Source organism: Stylophora pistillata, chromosome 1 (assembly GCF_964205215.1).
Source record: "Stylophora pistillata chromosome 1, jaStyPist1.2, whole genome shotgun sequence".
NCBI classification, from domain to species: domain Eukaryota; kingdom Metazoa; phylum Cnidaria; class Anthozoa; order Scleractinia; family Pocilloporidae; genus Stylophora; species Stylophora pistillata.
In genome coordinates this window covers 59596613-59617436 of record NC_142519.1, presented here as the reverse complement: position 1 = coordinate 59617436, position 20824 = coordinate 59596613, and the positions used below count along the sequence as shown (strand labels likewise).

General features: G+C 38.0%; 3 protein-coding genes and 2 long non-coding RNA genes across 6 annotated transcripts in view; 4 read left to right on the top strand and 1 right to left on the bottom strand.

Annotated features, from left to right (window-relative positions):
• Positions 1-902: 902 nt before the first annotated feature.
• Positions 903-4428, top strand: LOC148743470 (uncharacterized). The gene is made up of 3 exons (XR_015995196.1): positions 903-1223; positions 3831-3902; positions 4354-4428. It is a non-coding gene; the product is annotated as an uncharacterized LOC148743470 (long non-coding RNA).
• A 1092-nt stretch (positions 4429-5520) lies between these two features.
• Positions 5521-7672, top strand: LOC148743469 (uncharacterized). The gene is made up of 6 exons (XR_015995186.1): positions 5521-5586; positions 5733-5804; positions 6449-6520; positions 7137-7208; positions 7368-7439; positions 7562-7672. It is a non-coding gene; the product is annotated as an uncharacterized LOC148743469 (long non-coding RNA).
• A 274-nt stretch (positions 7673-7946) lies between these two features.
• LOC148743468 (G protein-coupled receptor GRL101-like) lies at positions 7947-10856 on the top strand. 2 transcript variants are annotated; one of them, XM_088744594.1, is made up of 7 exons: positions 7947-8888; positions 9137-9218; positions 9388-9435; positions 9554-9613; positions 9924-9991; positions 10178-10237; positions 10383-10856. In XM_088744594.1, the coding sequence occupies exons 1-6, from the start codon at positions 7947-7949 to the stop codon at positions 10196-10198; spliced, it is 1221 nt and encodes a 406-aa protein (XP_088600720.1). In that variant the 3' UTR covers positions 10199-10237; positions 10383-10856. The 2 variants fall into 2 exon arrangements, with proteins under 2 accessions (XP_088600720.1, XP_088600716.1); XM_088744590.1 differs by having other exon boundaries at positions 10380-10856.
• Positions 10857-16436: 5580 nt separating this feature from the next.
• LOC111322580 (transposable element P transposase) lies at positions 16437-20201 on the top strand. Its single transcript, XM_022925706.2, has 2 exons — positions 16437-16895; positions 17037-20201. Exon 2 carries the CDS (start codon positions 17450-17452, stop codon positions 19466-19468), a length of 2019 nt encoding a protein of 672 aa, XP_022781441.2. The 5' UTR covers positions 16437-16895; positions 17037-17449; the 3' UTR covers positions 19469-20201.
• A 20-nt stretch (positions 20202-20221) lies between these two features.
• The window catches only part of LOC111337722 (uncharacterized), a 1561-nt gene continuing 958 nt past the window's right edge, over positions 20222-20824 (bottom strand). Inside the window, exon 2 of the mRNA XM_022944069.2 lies at positions 20222-20824. This exon is cut by the window's right edge and continues 441 nt beyond it. Coding sequence (XP_022799804.2) covers positions 20222-20824 — 603 coding nt within the window.

The following is a 20824-nucleotide window of genomic DNA, read 5'->3' as shown; positions in this document are numbered from 1 at the left end:
AAGGCGATATGTTTTCCCAATTAGTCAAGCTACGGTGGCTGTAAGTGAAAAGTCGTCTGTACAAGTGATTTATATCAACTTTTGCAACACTTACTCCCAGCACTACCCCCCTCCCTCTTTCACAAGTGATATTCCCCAATCTTGGATCCTTATATCCACTAAGATTAGTCTTCGCTTGAATTTCACTCAAGAAAAGAGAGTGTTTAATGGATGTTACCGAAGGCAGATATAATTTGTTTGTTCGTAAAGTCGAACCAGAAAACACTCAAAAGAAAACATCCCACGCAGCAAATGATTGACACTGGTAAGTTGGTTTACTTATTTAGAAGAAACCTTACATCCAGAGTAAAATCCTTTTCCGCTTAGTTTCTTAGTTTTTGTAAGTAATAAAAGTTTAAGATTACAAATGTCATGTTTTCATTCTTTTCATTTACTTAAGTCAGCAAAATTTTCCTCAAGCTTCATTCATGGCAATGAAAACAGGGTCGAGGATGGTTTTTAAGCTAATTGTGGTATTTGATTTAATTGTCAAGCCACAGCCGCCCTAAGTGCAAAACTTCACTTTCGTGACAACATTTTACAACTCTTCAATATACGCATGGTGCTCTGACAGTGGCATAGTCTTTTTATGATACGTGCTGGAAAAGGATAAAAATAGCTATTGACAAGAGTTAGTTTATATCATCGTGTGCTGTGAGGAGACTCGCAGCAACATTGAGTCAAAAATGAATGTACGTTGAAAAATGACTGTTTGGATGAATCAAACTTGCATTAGTGGCAGTGAAGAACTGAAGAGGGTGACTTCTCCTCTTTAAACAGTGGTTGTATACAATATTTAAAGGGTACTTTTATCCTGGTTCGTGATCGAGATGTGCTCAACGTCCCGTTATTTGTTGATTATGAGCGAATATGTCTTCATGTTTAATAACAGTGATCGACGCTGAGGCGAGTAACATAGAGTTAGGTTTGCTTGTAAATTAGCATCTTGGAATGATCATATATCGGTGAGATCAATATTGCTGCAAAACCGGTTGTTTTACCTGGACATGACACAAATAAACTGTAAATCTGACAGAAAAAAAGGCTCGCCACAGCGAAAAAACATAACAGTTAAAACTTTCAACTGAAATCGAGAAAATATCTTCTCGTAGGGAGTTGGGTAACAACCAGATAAAGGAACTACCACCTGGAGTCTTTAATAGTAACTCCGAGTTGATCAGATTGTAAGTAACTGATACTCATGCTTGTGTTAAGAGTTTAATCTTATTATTTATTAAATATGATCAAGAAGGTCCTGAAGCTTTGTGGGTGTGCTCAGCCATAAAGAAAGTAAAAGGGGTGGGAAGGTTTATAGATGGACAGTATTGGACAGAAGAGAGTAACATACCTTCACTAAAGCATCCTCTCAGTTTTAATTAATGATCATATTCTTATACATGTCGGTGGTTCTCGCTTTTTAAATCCCATTCTGTATTCCCTTAATAAAATTTTACATTTTTACAAGCGTAGCTGGTATGAAAAGGAGAGGTGGAGAGAAGCGAAAAAGAGATTGATAAATGAACACCTACTATTTACAGAATTAGAACAAATAAGTTTATAAACTAAAGGGAACGAAACCCTAAAGGAAAAGGCGCGAACGGGACACTAAGACCTACGCGAGGTTTTAAGTTTTAAAAAGTACACCGATGTACAGATATAAAGAGGCTAAGAGATAAAATTAACGATGGTGACATGGACAATCCCATGAGATGGGCTACGAATAAACTAGGTCCACATCAAATACTCACATAAAAAATAATCAAAGGCCCTGTGAGCTAACTCGTGAATTGGATACGCCAATGTAATTTATGTGTCGTCAATGGAAATTAATGTTTGATTTTCATACTAGGGTATGAATCGCTCTAAGAAGTGTTGGTCTGGTGAATGAACGTTTTGAGGAGTCTGATGTGAAATTAAATTAGGCCTCAAAGACAGAAAATATGGTTTGAGTGAGAGTGTATGACAATCACCGTTCCAGATTTTACTGTAAGGTTTTGTGGAGAGACTGTTCAAAAGGGTCGGTAGTTACTTGCGATGTAAGCATAGGGATAAGCATATAAAAGCTCATGCGCTGCATGGGACGCTCGGACATAAGGATAAGCATATATGCACAAGATTATCTAAAGGTTGCGTTCTTTTATACTTATGCTGTCTATACTAGTGAGTCATGCCGTAGATGGCCTTGTCGTATTGCCACAATCATAGTAACTTTCTCTGTTACGAAGGAGTGGTTGGATCAAATCCGCAGCGCGAAAGTAAATTTTTTGTTTTGCTTAACCGCCCGTAAACGCCCGAACCGCGCAATTGGCTCGCGCGAGAACGCTTTCCCCCCTACCTCCCCTACTGAGCAGAATTTTTTTCCTCAAACTTCCTCTGTAGTTTGGAGATCAAGAAACGAATCAGAATCCGTCGTTTGCGCATATATTTTGATGGCTTTAGGGGGTACTAGAGGGGCATCATTCTGTGCGTTCATACTAAATGATCAAATTTGAAAATATGGCGTCCGCGCGGTCAACCTTCAAAATTTTTAAAGTCGGATTTTTTTTTCCTTTGCGATCGAGTTAGACCTTGTGGAACTCATAATTTAAAGTAACAATGCTATAGAGTACTCTCCTAGGAAAATAATGGATATCGAGGTCTTAAAGGTGACAGAATAAGCTCTCGAGTCAACGACAGCACGATTCTCTAAAGCGATGCGAATTGTGGACGTAAATTGGAAACCGAACTTTCGGACTTCAAGCAGGGCCTAGCGACAATTTGACGATTCCATGGCCCGGTAAATATTATGTTCGAGTAATAGTGTGTTCAAAAAATATAGTTTAATAGAAGATTTTGAGTTAAATCGTAGTTTTTCAGAATTTTCAACATAGCGCTACGCAATTTTCTGGCTGTGAAGTCAACTATACAACGATCTAAGGATGATGAATTTTACCGCGTGGGCTTTGTACACGTAAGAAATTCGTACGTTTTCCCCTTATAACAGCAAATCAAGAACTGTTTTGAATAAAACTGTCGTTCTGAAATAATTCTTGGTCACTTTGGTCTTGCTTCCCATCGACAGATCCCATTAAACTTGAAATATTTTCACTCACGGACAAATTTGCATATTCCTTTGAAATATGACCCGCGTGTCTATTTCCACACATTCCAAAATATTTAGGGATTTTTATCTTTCATCTTCATTTTTGAGTAGAAACTTAAGGCGCACTTATCGTTGACCTTCCTTTTTTTGTTTTCTTTTTTTCTTTTTCGGACACAATAATCATTTTACTGCCTATATACATTCAAAAATAGAAGTATTGACGCCATAAATGAAATATACTCTGCAAGAGATAAAGTGTATTCGGAGATTGGGCAAACTTTAATTCACGGATGAAAAACGTAGCGTTTTAAACTCTTTTAAGATTATCATTGGCTTCTTTTCACCCCACCGCTATTCTTAGCAACAGAGGTCGCCATTTCGTTAGTTTATTACTCGCCAAAAACTCTCAAATGCACTCAAAAGCCTAAAATGGAAAAAAGTTTACTGGAATCGACCAATCGAGCGAGCAAGCGAGCGAGCGCCATTCTTCACATCATATCTACTACTAGCTCTTGCTCATGAGTGCAGTTCACGAGTTAAAAAGGACTCAGACTTGTTTTTCAAAAATGATTTAAAAGAACCCTTAAGACATCCCTCTTAAAACGAGCCCCGCAATCCGCATTTCTCTTTACGCCAGTATCTCAGGTAAACGCGAAGAGGATTTAGACATTTCCACGTATCGGAATTAAAAAGATTTTACAACTTACAGGTGGTTAAACGGCAACAAGATCAAGAATCTGCGAGGCAATTTATTTTCCAAACTATTAAAGCTGCAGTGGCTGTAAGTGAAAGTCGTCCTCTCATATCAAATCAGTGTTGTCAACGCATTTTGTCATCCAATAGTGCATGTTCCATTTCATCGAACGGAGTTTTCAACCCTTAAATACCTGTGTAGCACATAGACCAATAAAGGTCGCGTACAATCAATGATCATGAACGCGACATAATGGCTAAATCTTACAAAATACGAAAAGTGGTCCAAAGATTGGGTGCCTCAAAAGACTAGCCCCTTATGAAAGTGTTTCATGTTGGAAAATGAAAACAAGGGCCGGTTCAATGCCGAATAAACTACTTTCGAACTCAGTGCTTGTTAGGCCCTAAATTCTGTGCTACAGAGAGCCTATCAGTCCAATGAGATTTTCCAGCCAATTCAAAGTAATTAAACTATAGTAAGTAGGTTTAAATTGACTAAAGTAATTGTGACAATTTTTAACTTTTTTTCTCCTATACAGAAAACTTAACAACAACAACCTAGAAGAGATACAAGAAGGTCTGTTCGATGGTTTACGAGCATTGGCAAACCTGTGAGTTAATTAAAGGAAAACCTCAATATAAAAAATGAAAATAGTTCAAATCCTTTGTGGGACAATTCGGATCTAGGCAAACTGAAGATGGAAAAACTGATGTGATATTTTGGAAAAAAAGAAAAGTGAAAATGCAAAAAATATTGCTGTAAGAGATCATATACCGTGTGATGTGCTAATTAGATGAACTGGCAAAATAACGCGCAGCAAGAATGTCTCCAATTACTAAACAATTAAGAACAGAAGTGTGGCACTCTACGAAAAAAGAAAACTGCTTTTCAAGCGAGCTACCGCAGACTTATAAATAATGATCAGAAATCAACTTCATTAAAGTGTAGGGCGGTATTGGGTATCTGAAATCGGGGTGGAAAACTCGCCGTAAATAGCCGATGTAACGAAAATTAACAGAGATAGGGAATGACCTATTATATTTTAACTTTTAATCAGATGGCTTCATAAAAACGGTATTGGAACGCTATCCAAAGACGCGTTCAAAGATTTGACTAATTTGGATGAGCTGTGAGTATATGGTTAATGAAATACTGTCTCTATATAATATTTACTCTTCATCAATAGTCTGCTCCTCGTGACATGGAAAAAGAAACGAAGCGACCATGTCCCTTTTAACCTCAGCGCGGTAATCCTGTGAGGAGTATACAGTGAATAACCTAGTCACTGATTGAAACTGGCACACATTTTGGAAGGAAGCGTGACCCCAAGATAAAAGTGTTAGACTCGAAAGCGCTGGTCCTGGTTTTGAATGCTGCCCTGACCATTACGCGGATCTGGTTTTCGGTAGTCCAGAGTTCCACTGCTCGATCTCGTTTTCCTTTTACTTCAATAAATCGGAATAAATAACATTTTACGTTGAATTATTTGTTTCAGGATGCTTGAAAACTCGTGAAAACCAACTAGATAGGCGTAGTGTACTTTTTCTATATAAAAAAGTGATAATTTCATTGAATATAACAAAGGTCTAACTCAGTGCAGCGCTAGGGTTTCAAAGAAGAGAGAAGTAAACTTTTTTCCCTGACCTGGTTTTATTTTGTTTCTAAAAGTACTAATGCAATTACATGTTGAACTTTTCAGAGATCTGTCTGATAACACAATTGAGAATCTACCACAAGAAATCTATAGCAACCTATCACAGCTCACAAAACTGTAAGTCGCCACACAAGATCTTTTTGATCTTACCATTCGTTATCGCAATCTACCTTTTTTTCGCTGTGAAACGCAATTTTCGGGTTTTTCCTATACACTGACAAGTATCACTCGTTAGTGTCTTGCGAACTGTTCTATTCTTGCAGGATTTTATCGAACAACCAAATCGAAGAATTACCCCCATCGATATTTGCTAACCTGACCCAGCTCAGGACATTGTGAGTAGTAACGAATAGTTTGAATTGTTGATTGATTGTTAAAATTTTTTATAGTCGATTGATCGATTGATTGATTTATGAATTTGAAAAATTAAACACTTAAAGCAAATTTGATAAAAAAGAGATACTGCATGTAAATAACGGAAACAGAAATTTCTTAGTTAGACTTTCCTAGAATTGCTTTCGAGTTCGACAATTTTAGAACTATGCGAGGTCAATTTGATCATCAAGGATTGCTCTCGTTCTGCTTTCATTCAAGATAGCTTCAACGGAGACTGCCAAGTGCAATAACATGATTGACTGCACTGTGTTTGTATCCTTGAAGATTGAACGCCAAGTCAGTTCAAGATGAATCTTGAACTGACTTGTGCCATTCTCTCAAGCGGTCAAATACCATGAATCAACTGCGTCTTGGTCTGTAGCTTTTTCCCGCGCTTGGTCATGAAGTCGTTTGCTTGTCACTGTATTTACATTTAGTGTACAATGGATTCGTTGCGATTACTTTGGCTTTGGTTTTCTGGCACTTTCTGGAAAGGCACTCTAGATATATATACTTACCACTCACATAACCTTCAACTTTTGAATTAAAAATAATAAGAAGAAAAGACCTGTAATGAACAGGTATATGATTGGCAATTTAACAGGAAAATGGAGAAGAACAAGTTAAAGAAGCTCCATCCTAAACAATTTTGGGGACTGACAAAGCTGCATGACCTGTAAGTATTTCTTGTATAGTTTTGGTATCTAGTTTCTAGGTTTTGAATATGTTATTACGCTGATTTTTGTGACCCAGCCTGACTGAAGGATTTTTTCCTTATCGCAATTGCCTGCAACATACGCTGGGATCGATCACATTTTCCAATTATGGAAATTTAACGCCCTTTGTTATAACTTCTCTGTTTCCGAAATTTCGGAAATATATGCTTGTGGAGAGTCTGTGGAGATAACTAGAGAACCTGGAAGGGAATTGGCCGGGTTAGAAATAATAAGCGGGATTTTTTGATTACCCTGGAAATTAGTTGTAAAGTTGATGCAATGATGATGCTTCACTAGAAATTACCAAAAACTTAAAAAACCAAATGAGAAGGTGTAGTCTGATCAAGTGACTCTGATGATGACTTCCGCACAGGTTGTCGAAACGTCAGTCACTACCACCGACAACAGTCCTTCTAAGGACTACACTCACCCGGACGATCAGACTACACCTTCACATGTTACCCCCGGGTTCAAACCATTTACTGCAAAACCAAATGATGTGATTACATTGGAAATTGCTGTAAATTACTTTCCCTGTTATGAATTTAGTGAAAAACTTTTTCCTTTTTTCATCAGCTATTTTTCAGGAAACAAACTCGGATATTTGCCAACAGGAATTTTCAAAGATCTGAAAAAGCTTTCGATATTGTAAGTAGGCAATGAATTATATGGCGATTAATTTCATCGAAGTGGTATCGTGGCATCTTCTAACAATCGCACTTTTTGGTTTTAAATCCATACATCAATGCTGAAAAATGGTATCATTGCTGTTGTGCTGATTGATTTTTTTGTCTTTACTTCTGTCAGAGAAATCTTTGATAATAAATTGACGAAAGTTTGCATCGACAGTTTCGAAGAAATTAAGCAGTTGAAAATTCTGTGAGTTTTAACTTATTAAAATGACAATCAAGATATAAAAGGCGCTTCAAGAATGTAGACAACCACTTCAAGAATGTAGACAACCATCTTATTTATTGAATTGATTCAAATCTAATTTTCAGATATATGCATTACAATCAGATGAGGGAGATTCCTTATGGATTTTTTAAAGTATTGAAGGATATACTGCGAGTGTAAGGTTTTGATGTGTTTTTAAAAAATAATTAATTTGTAGTGTGTGGGCAAAGCTAAATATTTTGGGTAGGCAGCTTCAATTTAAATGATTGTAAACAGAGCGCTCCGAACAAATAGCTTGTCGTTTTTTTCCTCAGTCTAATATAACTTTTGTCTCTTGACTGTGTATTTCAGGAATTAAATTTTGATTGGCCCGTCTCGCACTCTAACGATACCCAGCTTAGCGATATACCTTGTTTCTTTCAGGCTATAAGATTTTAATTATTACAATGGCATGAGTTTTACGATTGCAGGAGTTTCGACACAAATTTGATGTGTTGTCATATGCACAACGAAGACGCTGACTGCACTTTCATTGTGAACGACGACTTCGCCAACTGTGAGAGCATGTTTAAGAGCCCAACCCCGAGGAAGAGCATCTGGGCTATCGGCTTCCTCTCCCTGGCTGGGTTTGTGTCTGTCATTACATGGCGTTCAATCTTTAGGGATACAAACACAGTGCAGTCAATCATGTTATTGCACTTGGCAGTCTCCGATGGCATGATGGGAGCATACTTAATCGCACTTGGTGTCAAAGATCTGTTGTGGAGAGGAGAGTATTACTTACATGACTTTCAGTGGCGGTCTGGCCTGGCTTGCCAGATAACTGGCGCTACCTCTTTGCTATCCAGTGAGGTCTCTCTGATGCTGATGGCCTTGATATCTGCAGACCGACTCAAGAACATTGTGTTCCCGTTCAGAGGTGGAGCACTTTCTCTTAAGATGACTCACATCCTTTGCGCAATCATATGGCTCGTCGGCCTCTTCCTGGCATTCTTTCCAATGTTTGGCCTGAGATACTTCGAAAATTCAGAAACATATCACAACTACTACGGGAAAAGCGTCGTCTGCCTTCCCTTGCAGCTCTCTCCTAACAAAGCGGAAGGCTGGGAGTACTCTGTTATTGTGTTTGTTGGCCTCAATTTCTTCCTCTTCTTATTCATTACAGCTGCATACCTCGCCATATTCATAAGCAGAGTGCAGGTCAAAAACCAATCAGCCAACACAAGGAGGGAGACAGGTCTTGCCAAAAGATTGTTCTTCATCATCTTCACTGATTGTCTCTGCTGGATGCCAATCATCGTGTTTGGTCTGAGGTCGGTTTTGGAAAAGATGTACAAAACCCCGGGAGATCTGGCCGTGTGGATTGCTGTGTTTGCTTTGCCCATCAATTCAGCAATAAACCCGATTCTGTACACGTTAGCAACACTGAAGGTATAGAGTAACTTTTCCTTTTCATGTTTAAACTCTAAGACAGTGGTAGTTGATACTTCATGCAAGGATCGTAGCCTTAATATTTCTGGCTACTTTACACTACTAAGAGTGAATTAAATACAAAGACGTCAACACTCCGATCCATTGAGATCGATGCATGTTTTGGCACTTTTCACTATCTAAGAATTGTTACGGGAAAATTGTCAGTTGATTAATGTCGTTAATGGCTAATTTCCTCTTCTCTCAAGGCGCAAGAGTATCTGGGAGGCAAAATAGCAAAATTAAGAAACTTCTTACGCAGAATTTTTCACTGCAGTGGCGATCAAGAGGGTAACTATAACCATTTTTTCATTCTCTCTATTTCATAAGATTATAGAATAGAATCGGAAACGTTGTTCTTATTAGTGAATCTTTCTTTCTGTGAGTAAAGCCACTTTTGATATGGATATCATATTACAATTGTACTAATCCATTAATTTACCCATGCTTGTTTCATAAGAGCAACAACAAGTTCGACATGAGATTGAGGGCAACGGGCAACAAGAAGGTAACAGTATTTTACTGAGTTCTTTGTCCCACGGCATTTGCCTCAGGAAACATTTCCATGTACATTTTTATTTACATGATGTTGTCCTCCAATTCGCTTTTTATCTTTGTTTCCTCAGATGACCAACAAGGAGAGGCCATGGAAATGCAGGTTATTGGATTGCCACAACCACAACAAGGTTTTTAACCTTGAAATTGTTCAATTAGTGTCCGAAAAAAATTCGATATCAACTGAAGGTCTCTTGGCTTAAAAAACCTTGGTCTTTTTTGCAAAATAAAAAAAAAGCAGCGCAAAGATCTTTAGCGGGGAAATGCACCAAGACTCACCAGGAGAGAACTTCAGCAGCATTTTGACATATTTTTGAAGATTTTCGTTTGCTGCAATTACTTTTTGCTTGTATTTAATATTGCGTCCTTTAATGGTCTCGAAATTGCCTTCTCAGTACATGATTATGCTCTGTCGCTCTTGTTTTTTATCCATTGATCAAGACAATCAAGACAAACAAGAGCAGCATGGTGAAGATCAAACTAGAATTGAGAACAATTTGACCAGGAAAGTATGTAATGATCTCACTATTATTCTTAAAATTGTTACTAAAATCAGTATTGCTATTTACAATGTCTATATCAAGATCATTGAGTCCATTTAAAAACTTGCCTTACGATTGAGAAAATCGTCTTTGTTTTGCTTTTGTTGTTACATCAAGAGGCTTATTCACTCATTATTTTTTCTGTGTACGTAGATCAGCAAGGAGCTGAAATGATGGAAATTCAGGCTTTGGGATTGCCACCTCAGGACCAAGGTTCTTCATAACTTCTCTAGTTCTGTTCGTTGAGCAATAACATAAATATGAGCGATTCATTCTGTAATGGCTTTGCCACCATATCCTTTGAGCGCTATTGTGGTTTCTTTTAATTTGTCTCTTTCAACATTTTTTTTAAAAGAAGATCACAAAGGAGAAGAAGATGATATTGAAGAAGATGATCTGGAATATGATACAAGATTGTAATCATTGGTCGATGAAAGGATATGAAGTTGACATCAGCTAAACCTTAAACTTTTTAGATCTACCCAGTAATCATCCTTACTTATATCTCATTGTGATTATATTAGTCACGAAACTTTGATATCACCAGGATAATACGTCTAGCTTATAGAACTGTTAATTCTATTAACCTGCTCGCTGTATGACACACTGTAATGTGATCTTGTTTGATACCACTGCTCTACTGATTCAATCGGTTGTTCTCCCATGATGTTTTAAACCAAGAAACATATCCTTTCTTGCCAGAGAAATATAATAGAGGATAGAAATATTAACTAGAAAGAACAGTCGAAATTGTGTTTACATTTGCTCATAAATCTTAGCAAACCTATCAATACTTTATCACCTTACGTATGATGCACGATCCTCGCAGTAGAGAGCGATATTTGTGCAATAGCGAAAATCAGACCTGAAAAAAGTCAGGCCTGTACGGGATTCGAACCACTGACCTCTGCGATACTAGTGCAGCGCTCTACCAATTGAGCTAACAAGCCAACTGGGAGCAGGCTGTTAAGTTGATTTTTTTTTTTTTTTCAGGTCTGATTTTCGCCATTGCATAAATAGCGCGCTCTACTGCGAGGATCGTGCATCATACGTATCTATAACCGCAGTTCAAAATATATGAAGTTCATATATTCATCGTATCTGATTTATCATCACGGGTTTATTACGAATCAACTTAACGGCCTGCTCCCAGTTGGCTTGTTAGCTCAATTGGTAGGGCGCTGCACTAGTATCGCAGAGGTCAGTGGTTCGAATCCCGTACAGGCCTGATTTTTTTCAGGTCTGATTTTCGCTATTGCATAAATAGCGCTCTCTACTGCGAGGATCGTGCATCATACGTATCTATAACCGCAGTTTAAAATATATGAGCTTCATATATTCATCGTATCTGATTTTATAATCTTGTCGGGTAATTATGATGATCTTGTTTAGACCCGGAGCTACCCTAGAGAATCCTTATTCAAGCCCTGTATATGGGGGCAGACCGCAGCATTACTGGAGAGAATATACACCATCCACTTGGTGTATCTTCAACATGTTTAAAAATGCTGACAACTGCTTATAAATAACATCTATAGGCTCCATTCATTTGTTACAAATATCGTTATTCATCTCATGACTTACTTATTACTGATATTAGTTACTGATAATAATGCAGCCAATAGTTTCTAATAGAATATTTCAGTCGGCAAGGATGAAAAAGTAGAGAGAAAGTAGTAGTGCAGCTGATACAGCGAAGTAACCAGTAACATAACTGCTTTGCAATGGGATTGTTCACAGTACCCATTGTCTTTATGTCTAGATAACTTTTCTGTCTCATTTATGAGTTAAGATTAACATGCCAATTCAAGTTACTTTGCATTCAAGTGCAGGTCGTAATTGGTAGTAGTAACTGAAGAGTGGCAAAAAACGAAATTCAGGAGGCGCTATTAAAAATCAATATCAATTGTACATGGAGTTTTTTTGTGTGCTTTGTTGAACGAAGATGAAAAGAGGAAAGGGAGAAAAATATCATTTATGATGTAGGAAAATGTTGAGGGTAAATCAAAAACTCTTTTCTTATCGATCGAGATTTTTCACTGTAATTGCTCCAACAATGGCTAAAGGAGAAGAACATATAAGTTTGGAAGAAACGATTTTTTAAAAGTATTGAAGCACGATCCTCAAAACTGGTGAGAAGTCTACTGAAGCTGCCAACTTGCTATTTCGCCCATAACCCCTCCTTCCCCACCGCCTCCTGTTAAGGGAAAATTTAGTGATTTTTCGGTGTGGATGTTTAAGCATATTTATTCGTTGTTTTTGGTATTCTAGCTGTTCTCGATTCATGCGAGTTTCTCTCATCGTGATGTTTTAAAAATATACATTTGAATTAAAAAAAGCCACAATAGATTTTGGAAATAGATTTTGCATTGTTACTTTGCCTTCATTGTGCAGCTGCCTATCGGTAATTTTCTTTTTAAATTCGAGGGAAATTTTAGGTAAATATCTGTGTTAATGGTCTTTCTAGCAAAATTAGTTCTCATGGTAGTTGGCAGCTGAGTTTATACTCGTAATTTTAATTTCCTTTCATACGATAGTTTCCATACCAACCTTGCATAGATAAGCAGAAACTTTTAATTACTTTTCCGTTTTTTTTCTTAAGCTGCGTTTCTGAAATTAAGATAGGTATATTTCCTGTACCAGTGCTGTGAATTCTCACCTAAGTTTCCTATTTTTATTGGCCTCGAGTTTATCGTATCCGTCCTTTTAGTTTTCTTTTCGTCGTAGAGACAGATGACAATATTTAGGTTGTTTTGCGTTTGGCTTCAGAGAGACCTTTGCCGCCTCTTTTGTTGTACTGATCAAATATGGGGGTTGCTATAATGCGAGCCTGCGAGCCCGAGCCTTTTCTGACGAGCCGGAGGAGAGCCGGAGCCATTTCTTGCGAGCCCCGGAAAAATAACATCCAAATCTGGACATAATGCCTTTTTATGGTCATGGTCCTAGGCATTCCTTGTTTAAACCGCGGAAACTGAGGATGAGAGTGCGACAACTTGTCTTATCGTGTGCTCGCTGGCTGTAAACAATACAATTTTGGAAATGTTGTGTTTTGGGAAGGTCGCACGGCAAAGATTCCTGTCTTATACGCTGTTCTCACATACAAACGCACACACCGTTCGTGGTAGGCCCACATTAAACGATGTCGAGCGTTTTCGCTCAAACTACGAAAGCACTGGCAAACTGTGACAGCCGATTAACAACAAACTATGAAGCTGAGACGAACACCTCGCTCGACGGTGGCGCTCACAACAACGAATTGGATAGGGATACTGACAGAAGCAACACGAATTGTAATGTTATATATCTTAGCTTAGCTCTTCCGTTAAATGCCTGTTTCTGTAATTGTTTTTTATCGGGTTCAATACTTGTAAAGTACGATTTGATATTTCGTACATAATCACTATTGTGCAAGCGATTGTGAAAGTTGGTTTGCTCTTTGCATGGAAGTACGAGTGCTTAGTAGAAGATATGATGAAAACTCTTAATGACTGTGATCCTCTAGATAAATTTTCCAATATGACCAATGTCCATGAACATAATGATGTTACAGTGTCATTAAAGGTAAAAAAATTCAGATCTCGTGATACATATTATAATTGTACTCGTGTTTTGTGTGAATGCTATGGCTTTGCAGTTTCGAATAAATTTTACGCGTCGTGAATTCTCAAGTAAAGCGCTCGCTACAAAGCCCGAGTGAACGCTCCTCGAGCGTCTAGTTTGATATTTTTTAAGATTTTCACCCTCAAATGCTTTCTGGAGAGGAGCCAAAGACTGTTAGAATAAAATGAGAAGAGAAAATGGAAAGATATATATAGAACAAACAGTGGCTCGCAAGAAGAGGCTCGAGGCCCGCAAAAAACGGCTCCGGCTCGCAGGCTCGCACATTAGTTACTCTCTTCGAATATGGTCGATTTAGATAACAATAGCACCTCACACCAGCTACTTCATAAGCAGCTACATTGTACAGCTCTGATGATTACAAGCTTAGATTTGACTCTGGCATGATGTATGTTAGAGTGCTCTACGAATAAAGTCTATTGTGGAACCAAAATACCGTCTCATCCTTGACGTCTGTATAAACTCGCTCGAAGTAGATCTCCGTGTACCAGGAAATCGCGACGAGTTTCCGTTCTTGCTTCCGAGTCGCTCTACAGAGCTAGTTTCCTCCGTTATTGTTATGCCGTTCGCGAAGGTTTAGTTTACCCTGGTTGGGCGCGAAAACCTATCGTCACACTCCCCAAATTTAGTAAAAAATCTTGATCTGTTCATTTCCTCTATTGATTTTCTTATAAAATGATGATAAAAGTAAGAAAAAAAAAGATTGGCAGCTAACTTTACTTGGTTAGTTCATTAAACTTCTCTTAGGATTTCATGTAAGACGATGTGGTGGAATTGAATAAGATTAAAAAAAATAATGATGGAGATCCAGCTGTCTGAACAGCGAAAAGGAAGTCACTATACGATCAGCTTAAAATGTGTACTGGATATGAATGAATTGATTTGTATAGATACGAATTTATATCAAGTATTTGGACTCAAATTACCGATGTGGTTTTTAGACAATTTTGGCCAAGTCAAGCACGCAGCAGGATGAAAAACGATGAAGTAATTTTCAAGCAGTATCAAGAGAGCAACAGTTTGGTGTTTTCGATGTTGAACCACATGCTAGAGGTAATAACTGAAAACGTCTTTCTTGTAGGTGTCTGTGGTGTATTTGTAGAGACTGGGCAGTATTCGTTCCAGTCTCCCCCGACGTTTGTTGTTCCGGTTACGAAGCGATGCCATGTGCTTGTGAATCGAAATAGAGTTAAAGCTTTTCCTTCGTTGAATACGTCTCTGTCATGATCAGTATACTTTGACTGAGTTGACAACGTTTTGCTTTAGCGAGGACTAAATTAATCAAACCCGCCTGATGGAGGGAAACCAATGTTTTTTTGTCATTTTGTTTTGAGTGTTACTACTCGAAAATGCTCTCTTCGATGTTTGAAACTGAACCGCATGAACAGTAGATATGGAATAATGGCTTTTTTTTTAATTTATTAATTTCAATTTTCAAGTTTCAATATCCAATGGAAAAGGTAAAAAATATCATTATTTCGTTTTCATAATAGTTATGGAACCAGGTGTCTCTTTATTTTTTAATATTCGATGATAAATTTAGGAATCATTCTGACATGAAAAAAAACAGCAAAGAGGTGAAGGGATTCGCAATTATTGTTGTGTTTTGGGATACCAGTAAATGAATCGACGAATTTTATCATACTGATAGTTTTAAACACTTTGACTTCGGTTAATGCTCAATGGGTTATTTCTTAGTGCTACTGTTGTGACACCAGTTATGGCGCAGGTATATTTCCCACTTTACGAATTGCTCTCAAACACCTTGTAATTTTGTCTCGCTTTGTCTAAGCTTTATTATTGGAATTGTATTAGGGCCCCGGCAATAAATTTTGGATCCCATATTATGCATTTGATGAACTCGCTTCACCTAAAGAATATTATGTGCCGATGAACACAAGAATTTTATATACTGCATATTTAAAACCAGTTACGCTACTTGGCATTATATTTGTATGTTCGGTACTGGGAACAAATTGTGGTAAAGAGGAAAACATCACGACTCGTCACTTTCGTGTGGTTAATAAGTGGCGTGATGTCGTGATCAGCAAAGGGGAGCAATCCCTTGTAATGAACCCAAAGGTGACGAACTAGACGAAAACTTTATTCGATTTTACTCCGTATTTGAGTAGAATCGACACCCATCTCGATTCACAAACTGCATTTGACATGAATATTCAAAGATCTCTGCTGCCGCACAAAAAAATGCGATTTTCGAGGAAACAGCTATCAAACTGTCGATGCTCCGCGGGGGGGAGGCCCAGATCAGATAAATGCACGGACACAATTTAACATGGCTTAGTTCAAGAAATCCGTTGTAACTGAAACGCTTTGTTTATCTTACTCCTTCATGTTGTCTGTTATCTTCCTATTCCCGTTCACGCTTGTCATTGCTGCATAGTTTTTTTTAACTAAACCGAGTTTTGACATTGATAGACACCCTAGGCGCACCACCACTTGGTGGAACTGGAACCAGTAACTATTATGAGCCATAACATAATGAACATAATACGCATGGTCTGATTGTTCACTTCAGTTTCCAAGCGGATACCTTATCAGGTTATAGAGTCAGCAAGTAACTAGTTATATCATAAAAGCGATAGAACGCATTTTTCCGAGCTCTACAACGTGATAAGGAACAATCGGAAAGCTTAAAAGTCGCTCGCCTTCGGCTTGTGATTTATGAGCTTTCCTCATGACCACCATTTATCGCGTTTTAGAGCACGGAGAAATGTGCGCTATTGCTTAATTATGTCAATAAAAGGTGAGTACATGGAAAACCTTGCAGCATAGTTAGTAGAGGGGACAGGTTAGGAAACCCGGAAAACTTCAAAGGGGTAACTTATTGTTATGGTTTTAGTGTGATCACGTGGTTATGACCGTGCACACGCTTTCAAGATGGCGGCTGTCTTTCGAGAAGCGTGACTTTATCAAGGACAAATTTTAAAGTATTTTATGCTTCAAACGTAGTTTAATCAAGAATTTCTAAGAGATATGTAGTTTGACTATTTATAAATCATCATGCCGGGAGATAACTGTTCGGTTTTTGGTTGTGGAACCTCAAGAAGGACGAAAGGTGTTGGTATCTGGAAACTGCCTGCACCGAAAGACGAGGGCCATCGTAAATGGAGAGATGCTTGGCTCAGCGAGATTACCAAGACAAGAACAGTTGATGCAGTATTCCGAAAAAAGATCCAAAACGATACTATATACACCTGCGAAAAGCACTTTCACCCTCAAGATGTTGAAATATGTAAGTAAAGTTGATTTTGTTTTACTTTCCTTGTGTGTTGCACTATTTCACTTTGAATTGGGCATATTCACTTGTACCCTCATTTATGTTATATTTTTCCAACGTGGAATAACTAAAATGACCTTCTGTCTTTCTCTATAGTTCAATCCGAAAAGATGATCAAGAAAAAACCACGATTTGGAGCGCTGCCATTATTAAACATGCCGAAGCGAAGCCACGAAACGAATAAACCTGTACCTCGACCTGCTCGAAGCGTGGTAACTACAGAAAGCGCGAAACCTGTGAAATCAGCTTTTTATAAAACCTTTGGCGATTTGTGCAAGAGAGTACCAAGTTTAAAGAGCCTCAACGAGTGGAATATTCAGACATCCAAGGATAGACTGGTCATTACAAAGATGAAAGACAAACTTCTTCTCCCAGAAAAGGAACTTATTGTTGACGACAGCCTGGGGTTCACAATCAAGGTATTTGGGTGCTTTCTTCCAGAAACTCACGATATTTACATCAAGCATCTAAGATCGCTGAATGTCCCAGTCAGTAACATTGTGAATTAAATGGACAGCTACTCTCTTTGTGCTGGAATAGGAAGCCCTTGTAGTGGAAGTCAGATGTCAAGTATTCCAGTTCACCATGTGATACCTATACAAGTAGACCCTTTAGCAATGGACAATCATCAGATGTTTCCACACGAAGAATATTGGAGATCTAATGAGTGTTTATTGATGTGTAAAGAAACAGAAAGATGCAACCAATGTGAAAGTTATCTTTCTTCATGCCAGAAGCAAAAAGAAATCAAGACAAGAAGACTATCTGTACCTGCAAAGCTCAATGCCCCTGTAAGTAAAACAGCACCAGAGAGATTAAAATTATCTCTTCAACAGCAGCGATTGAAATGTGCAGAGCTGGAGCAAGAACTGAACAGTATGAGGAAAGAAATCTCTAAGTCCAGCATTGAAATAGATCATGCTTTAAGTAATGACTTCACCACAATTCTTGGACAATCCAGTGATAAAATGACACCATTCATGAGATTATTTTGGCAACAGCAGCAAAAACTGTTTTCTAGTAGCCCATCTGGTGTGAGATATCACCCCATGTTGATTCGGTTTTGCCTATCACTTGCTGCCAAGTCTCCATCTTGCTATGAGGAATTGCGCAACAGCAAAGTACTTGTTCTTCCAAGCCAACGCAGACTAAGAGACTACAGAAACTGTATTAAGCCAGAAAGGGGCTTCCAGGAAGAAGTGGTAAAGGAAATAATAAGTATGACTTCATCATATTTTGATGTTCAAAGATACGTAATACTCATGTTTGATGAGATGAAGGTGATGGCCAACCTGGTTTTTGACAAAGTTTCTGAAGACCTTATTGGATACACAGATCTTGGTGATCCAGATGTTAACTTTGCCACCCTGGAAAAGGTTGACCAGATTGCAACTCATGCTTTGGCCTTCTTGGTACGAGGTGTCTGTTCAGAGCTAAAGTTCTGCCTTGCACATTTTTCAACCTCTGGTGTGACAGCTGTGCAGTTGATGCCTCTCTTCTGGGATGCTGTTTTCATATTAGAGACTACCTGCAATTTGTGGGTGATTGCAGCAACATCTGATGGGGTATCTCCTAACAGAAGATTTTATCGCCTGCATGAACCATTGGATGGGGATGCAGGTAAAGATGTGTGTTATCGCACTATTAATTTCTTTGCTCCCCATCGGTTTGTGTACTTCTTTTCAGATGCACCTCATCTAATAAAGACAACCAGAAACTGTTTGCACAACTCTGGTTCAGGAAGCTGTAGCAGATATATGTGGAATGATGGCTCCTACATCCTTTGGCATCATATTACAGAGCTGTTCTTTCAAGATGCAGAGAATGGTCTGAAGCTCTTGCCAAAGCTAACATATGACCATGTAAATCTCAATTCTTATTCAGTAATGCGAGTCAACTTGGCTGCCCAAGTCTTAAGTGCTTCAGTGGCTGCAGTGTTAAAGAATTTTGGGCCACCAGAGGCTGAAGAAACGGCCAATTTGTGCGAAGTGATGGACTCTTTTTTTGATTGCCTCAATGTGAGAAGTACTACAGAATCCCAAAGAAAGAGAAAGCTATTCTTGGCTCCATACCGATCAGTTGATGATTTCAGATTCAAATGGCTGGTAGAGTTCCTAGAGTACTTAGAGAAGTGGAAGGAAAGCACAGAGAACAGACCCGGGAACTTTACCCAGAATGCAAGAAGCCGCATGTTCCTTTCGTGGCAAGCCTACGAAGGTTTGAAAATTACAGTTTACTCTGTAATTGAAGCAACAAAGTTCCTACTGGGAGAGGGAATTGAGTTTGTTCTTACTGAAAGGTTTTGCCAAGATCCAATAGAGGAGTACTTTGGCAACCAGAGAAAACTTGGCAGAAGAAATGACAACCCTGATATCAAGACCTTTGGTTACAATGCCAACACAATTAGAATCCAAAGGGCAGTTGCAGTTCAGAGTGGCAATACCAGAGGAAGAAAGGAAAAGAAAAGAGCATGGGAGCAAGTGACACATGACCCATTACCCAGCAGAAAGATAAAAAGGAAAGAATGAACTCTACAGTATTCAATCAATATTTTATATAAGGTATAAACATCAGGATTATATCACTGGATTGTTTTATTGTTGTTTATTGCAGCATAGTTAGTAGAGGGAACCCCCTCTACTAACTATGATCGCAGAAACAGTAACATAATAGAGTACTTTAAATCACATGACTGATTTCCATTGGTTCACTATCATTCACCAATGCCAGATACAATCAATTTCAAAAAAATTTCAAGTTCAAAAGTCTAGAACACAGAATCTTCTAGCACTATTCCTGTCCAGTGTCTATGTAAAATGAAATAAGGGAAAAATTATGTCATTTCCTTGAATGACTTTTATTCTCAGTTGCCATGTTCTGTGCTCTTGAGCCTGAAAGAAATGATTTTGCAAATTGTGAAAACTAAACAAAAATACCAGCACTAGAAAGATCACCTGGATTCTAGTAATCCTGTGAAAATTCATTCTGTTATGTGTTGTTGCATCTGGGCAGGAAAACTTCTTTTTCTTTCATAGGTTAAATTGAAAACTGTCTTATCTTAGGAATAATAATTCAGAAATATAACATAGACAAGATTCTTAAGACACATTACAAAACAGGTATAGTTTTGTTCAAGAATGAAATATTTAATATCAATTTAGAATTGAAATTGTGCTATGAATTACTTGTCATTGGCAATGTGAAAATGTAAGTATCAGAAGTATTTGAAAATAACATTAAATAGTTTTCTTAAATGAAAAACCATTTCTAATCTTTCTAATCTAAACAAGGGTGGAGAGTATTTTGTATACTCTCAAGGACCTCTTGGTCCTTGAGAGTATACAAAAAGAGAATGATCGAACCCTTAAATATAAGCCTAAAATGCTATGGAGAACATCCTTTACAACCTTCTTATCTACTTTCAGTTGAGAGTTGTATAATAATAAGTTACAACTAGATAGGATTTCCTCATCATGAAAACATTTATCCACTATTTCAGCTATGTTGATGCTTTGTAATCCAGTATTCGAGGTATTAACTCTAAAATAATGCTCTGTTCTCAAGAAAATTTTCTGAGCATCACCTGAAATAGTCCATAAACCTCCACGATCCAAAGATGCTGTCAAAGTTAGAGAGATTTTTTCAGTTTGGTTGACTGCTTTTCCTGCTTTTAAAAACGACATGGCTTGCTGGCTCTCAGAAAGTTCACTTTTCTTTGATTTTGCTATTTTGTTGTGCAGATTATGTAAAACATAGCCTCCTAGATATTGCAGACCAGCCAATTCTTTCTCAGGTAAAGATAACTTAACCTGATTTCCCTTTACAGTAGACAATAACTTTTCTCTACTGAATGACACCATTCTATCAGCAAGCTTAGTGCACAG

Excerpts from the sequence above, each read along its gene's own strand:
- LOC111322580 (XM_022925706.2), top strand. The coding sequence starts at position 17,450 with ATGGACAGCTACTCTCTTTGTGCTGGAATAGGAAGCCCTTGTAGTGGA.
- LOC148743468 (XM_088744594.1), top strand. The coding sequence starts at position 7,947 with ATGTGTTGTCATATGCACAACGAAGACGCTGACTGCACTTTCATTGTG. Across the intron at positions 8,889-9,136 it reads ACACGTTAGCAACACTGAAG|GCGCAAGAGTATCTGGGAGG; the intron begins GTATAGAGTAAC and ends TCTTCTCTCAAG. Across the intron at positions 9,219-9,387 it reads CTGCAGTGGCGATCAAGAGG|AGCAACAACAAGTTCGACAT; the intron begins GTAACTATAACC and ends TTGTTTCATAAG.